This window comes from Mycteria americana, unplaced genomic scaffold, assembly GCF_035582795.1.
Source record: "Mycteria americana isolate JAX WOST 10 ecotype Jacksonville Zoo and Gardens unplaced genomic scaffold, USCA_MyAme_1.0 Scaffold_39, whole genome shotgun sequence".
In the NCBI taxonomy this organism is placed as follows: domain Eukaryota; kingdom Metazoa; phylum Chordata; class Aves; order Ciconiiformes; family Ciconiidae; genus Mycteria; species Mycteria americana.
In genome coordinates, this window is record NW_027445626.1 from 735,178 (window position 1) to 740,213 (window position 5,036).

The following is a 5,036-nucleotide window of genomic DNA, read 5'->3' on the forward strand; positions in this document are numbered from 1 at the left end:
GGCAAAAAACAAGTGTGATGATTTTACAGTCTGCATGAAAAGTTCTTCCTTCTCTGCTTCTTCCCTTTCTTGCAGTCTTCCTATCTAACACAAACATAGTCCTTCAAGCAGTTCTCACACCCTGATTGTTCCGTTTGACATTTCAGTTAGAGTCCTCAGGGAATTTGTTGTCTTCTTTCTACCTTTTTCAAACACTCACAGAGGATTCTTTCTCCAGAAGAGAAGATTGTAAAGAGGCTGTTAGCTATTTCACCCCATTCCTGGGAAATTCCAAATTCACTCAGACCTCTTGCAAACATCTGTCACACCTAAGTGCCAAACTCATCTCTTCTATTGCACAAATGCTAAACCATCAAATCAAATCAAATCAAATCAAATCAAATCAAATCAATCAGTATGTTGAAAGCTATTCTTTCTGCTTTTCAGTACTTGCCTTTTTGGACGAGGAATCCCTGAGAATCTGTTCATTTCAAAAGAATGAATATCAAGGATCTCTTTTGCAATGCCCTGCTTTCTTCCACAGCTTCTTGCTCTCTGCTTCTTCAGGAAAGGGGAGGGGGTGGAATAGGGACCAAGTATAACTCGTCTTCTTTAGTACGCTAAATAATGACCGAAATTCATCATGATCCCACACAATCTGGCACACAGACTCTCTCATCTGACATCCATCTGCACTGAAATGCACTTGTTTCCAAACAGTTGCTCATTGCTATTACTATCCAATGTCCTGACCTAAATGGAGAGCAAGAGAAGAGTGTCTGGAAGAGGTTTGCAACCTTTCTTTGGCATGCCAGACATAGGTTGGGAGGAACCAGCCTCTAGCGTTTTGTCTTGTCTCCCTTGACTACAGAGGGAGCCTCGGGAAAACCAGTTCTCACAGGCACCTGCAGTGAAGTAGATGACACTCACTATTCAAGTCTCAAACCACTGATTTATTAAGCTATTATTTTTTAAATCAGAATCCACATCTAACAGAAGGCAGCACAAGAAAAAGATATGCAAGAAAGACTGGTGTGTTTCCCTTCATCTTTACATTTGTTTTCAGACATAGAAAGGAGCAGAGCAGATGACTCCCAGAGTAGGAGGATTCAAAATGCAAGGGGAGGAGAGGGAGGGGAGGAGATGGCGGGTTTGAAGCAGTGAAAGAAAGCTTCTCCACAGACTGTGTTGTCCCCTCAGGCTCTGTCCCAGGGCAGAATGGGTAGCACTTCCACAAGGAGTAAAATGGGATGTTCAATATAGGGCAGCACTCCATGTTTGCCTTGACATTGTAGCTTGGGGCTCAGGCTAGTCTTAGATCCCAAGTGCCTGGCTTGTTCTTTGCCTCTAGTCTGGTGTAGGGGAACCTCTGCACTGGCTTCATGTGGGAAACTTGCTGAGATTAAACCACTGGCTGTATTTGAGCAAAAGCTCAAGTTCAGTCACCTACAGCGGTAGGACTGTAGTAGATCAGTACCTGAGCTCCCTTTAGCCGCCAGCAAGTTAGGCACCTTTGCCCCTGGGAGGGGTTTGGGTTTCCTCTCTCCTCAACGGGCAGAGCCTGGCACCCCTGAGGGTGATTCATCCTGTCCCACATTGCCAGTCTCCTCAGCTTGGAAGAAATGCCTCCTTTCTCCCCACTGGCCATTCCTGGAGTCTGGAAGGAGCAGCTGTGGCACATATCTCATTGGAGTTCTGCTCCAGGAGTGTGAAGAGCTCATGGCTCATTCCCCTGCCTCATTTCCCCCTTCCTAAGAGCACAGAGGTCCAGGGGAGGGCAGCTCAGGGCTTCCATCCCCACAGGGCTTCAGTTGCGCAGTACTCACTTTCTGCGACACAAAGAGAACTCTGAGCTGCAGCAGGAACCTTCAGGAGACTCTTCTATAAACCCAGCAGGCACTGCAGAGCTGGAGACATTCAGGTGCTGCTGAAGACTCAAAGGAAAGGTTATCACATCATGCTGGGGATTACAGGTAGGTGCTGGATTTGCTGAGGCAGGTGGGCTTAACGTGCCAGTGGCTCTTTGCACAGTGGCAACTATGAAGTGAGACCATGTGGCCTGGGTACAGTCCTGTCCTGCATGTCTTCTCATTCCAGCTCACTCTTTCCTCTAGAGACCCTCCCTGTGTCCGTGACACTGCTGAACAGAGATACCGGCAGCGTGGTTGTCACTACAGTCAGAGCTGTGGGGCATAAGCTGGTGGGCACTCACACACCTCAGTGGACGTGAAGAGGTTGGGGCAGAGTGTATGGGGCCAGTGTGCCAATACATGTCCCTTATTTTCTTAGCTCTCTGAATCTCTCTCTGTCTCTTTCTCCATCTTGCTTGTATCATAGGGATCAATCTCAATCCCTCAGCTATCTCACAGTTGTCTCTCAGCCATCAACGTGGCATGTGATGTCCAGAGAGCAGTGAATCTGAGGCACCCTGCCCATGGAAGCACCTTCAGGAACAAGGCATCCCAGTGTAGGTTGGGTGGATCACTCAGTAAAAGGGCTCCTCCATCCCAGGAACTCTCTGGGCTGCCTAGGTGCCTGCCTTGGCCATCTCCATGTCGCTGTAAAAGGTATCAAGTTTGAGACAGGGAATCATCGGGACAGTGTTTTTTCTGAGCTGAGTGTTATGAAAACCCAAAGAGGAGGTGTGGGCAAAGTGCTCTCTCTTTCAGCCACAGATGTTCCCTGGGCAGGCAAGCAGGCATGTATCAGGCATTTAGTGGAACCCTGTGCTTGATCATGATCCTGCCCTGCCTCAGCCCCCACTTGCCCTCGGGACACAACTCTGTCTTCATTGCAGTGCAGAATAGGGAGCCCTGAGAACTGAGATGGGAATACTGAGGTCCAGGTGCTGTGCTGCTTCAGGGAAGCAGCCCAAATGCATTCAGAAATTGAAGGAGAGCAGGAAAAGATGTTCAGCCAGTGGTCATCACCCCTGTCCTTTTCGCCTCCTCCTCATGCAACATAGCCTTTCCTCATTTGGCTTAAACAACTCAGTTACCTCTTCTCTGGAATTTGTTTTTCCCTGCCCTTCCCTCCCAAGTTCACATCTGCTTGTAAGTCTCCTGTTTAACAGACCCTTTGCAGTGCCTTCAACTACCAAGCTAGTAACTGCTGGCCACTCTTGCTCCGTGGAAAGAGATGCACTGTCCAGGGACAGAATGGGCTCATCAGAAAGCAAATGCTTCAGGGAGTTGAGACCGCTAATCCTGTTTCGTGTCCATTCTTCCTCAGTGTGAAGAAAGAGTCTATGGCACGATGCGTTCCCCTAAAGGCTTTTTTGCATGATGGGGCTTTCCTGTCTGGCCCATCTTTCTGCTGCTGGAAAGCAGGACTTGGCTAAGGCCTGTGCTGGGTACTACTGGGAAGAACTTCAAGCGTCATCATCTAATGTGAGCAAATGAACCTTCTCTTTCATTCCACAGAAATAGGCACCTCATTGCAGCAAATCATCGCTCTAATCAGAGGAGGTTCTTCTAAGAAGAGTAGTTTGGCCCTCTCAAAGAACCTGTTCCTGCCCTTTCACGAGGAATGGAGCCCCTAAACCAAGTGTGAATTCAGGCAGATGAGGGAAAACCTCCATGTTGTCTCTGGCAGTCGCTGCTTCCCAGTTCCTTTTTGCAACAAACACAGAAGCGCATGCCCTTCCTCAGGTTCCCTTCCTGCCAAGAGGGGAAAAGAAAGTCCTACAGTGCTTCATGGAGAAAGAGGAATGGGACAACCGGACATCACCAGTGGAGTTCCTCCTGCTGGCACTGTGTAATGTCCCCAAGCTTCAGATGCCTCTCTTTCTCCTCTCTCTCATCACCTACATGGGGACCATGTTTGTTAACATCCTCATTGTTGTGCTGCTGGTGGCAGATCAGCACCTTCACACTCCCATGTTGGTCTTCCTGGGGAATTTCTCCAGTGTGCAAATGTGCTGTACCTCCAGAATCCTGCCCAGGCTGCTGGCCAGCCTCCTAAGCAGGGACAGAGCCCTTTCTGCTCAAGGCTGCATGACACAGCTCTTTTTCTTTGGCAGTTTTGCAGGTACCGAGTGTTACCTGCTGGCCACCACGTCCTCTGATCGGTACTTGGCCATATGTCAACCCCTGCTCTACGCAAGCCTCATGAACCGGAAACTCTGTCTCCAGCTGGTGGCTGGCTCTTGGCTAGCAGGATTACTGATGTCTACCATAGTCACCAGGCTATTTTTCAAGTCACAGTGCTGTGGTCCCAATGCAAGTGATCATTTCTTCTGTGATTTTGCCCCATTGCTAGAGCTTGCCTGCAGTGACAGCACCATGCTGAGACTGGTTACTTTCATCATCTGCTTTCTGGATGTAGTCTTCCCATTTGTATTCACATTGGCATCCTATATCTGCATCATAGCTGCGATCCTGAGGATCCCAGCCACCACGGGGAGGCAGAAGGCCTTCTCCACCTGCTCCTCTCACCTTATCGTGGTGACTCTTTTCTATGGTACCCTCATTGTTGTCTAGATGATTCCCAGAACAGCCTCACTGAGGCAGCTCAAGGAAGTGCTCTCCTTTTTCTACACCATCCTCATGCTCATAGTCAATCCACTCCTCTACAGCCTGCGGAACAGGGAAGTCAAGGGGGCTCTTGGAAATGCACTCAGAAAAACTGTGGCCTGCATCGAGAGCTCATACTAGTTGTGATCCACCAGGAATAATCAGGTTGTGGTTGTGTCAAGTGTGGACAACTCGTAAGTGCATATTTTGTGTGCCAGGCATATCTTTACAAGTGCAGAATCTTAGGAATGTTTGGGGAATGAGAATTGGGAGAAGAGCATTTGTGTCTTAAAGAAGGATAGGTCCGGTGTTGAAGAGTGTAACAACATTCCCTGCCTTTCTTCTTTCTTTCAAGTAGACACAATTGGGATGCTGCAAGTGGGAGCTGTTGAAATGCCACACCTGCCCAGGACTGGGAGAAAACTTACTCTAGACATGCTGATTTCTCTTCCGTTACCCAGCCAAGCTTGAGGGGTGGGATTGTTGCATGTCTGGGATTCCTTAGGGCATGTCCAGATTGGCAGTGAGAAGTGGGCAGCTGAC

At 48.7% G+C, this 5,036-nt stretch overlaps 1 protein-coding gene across 1 annotated transcript; it reads left to right on the forward strand.

The window, feature by feature from the left end:
- The first annotated feature begins 3,674 nt into the window (after nucleotides 1-3,674).
- Nucleotides 3,675-4,634, forward strand: LOC142403576 (olfactory receptor 10A7-like). The gene is given in 1 exon segment (XM_075489823.1): nucleotides 3,675-4,634. A coding segment is annotated over 1 exon segment (960 nt).
- The last annotated feature ends 402 nt before the right edge of the window (nucleotides 4,635-5,036 follow it).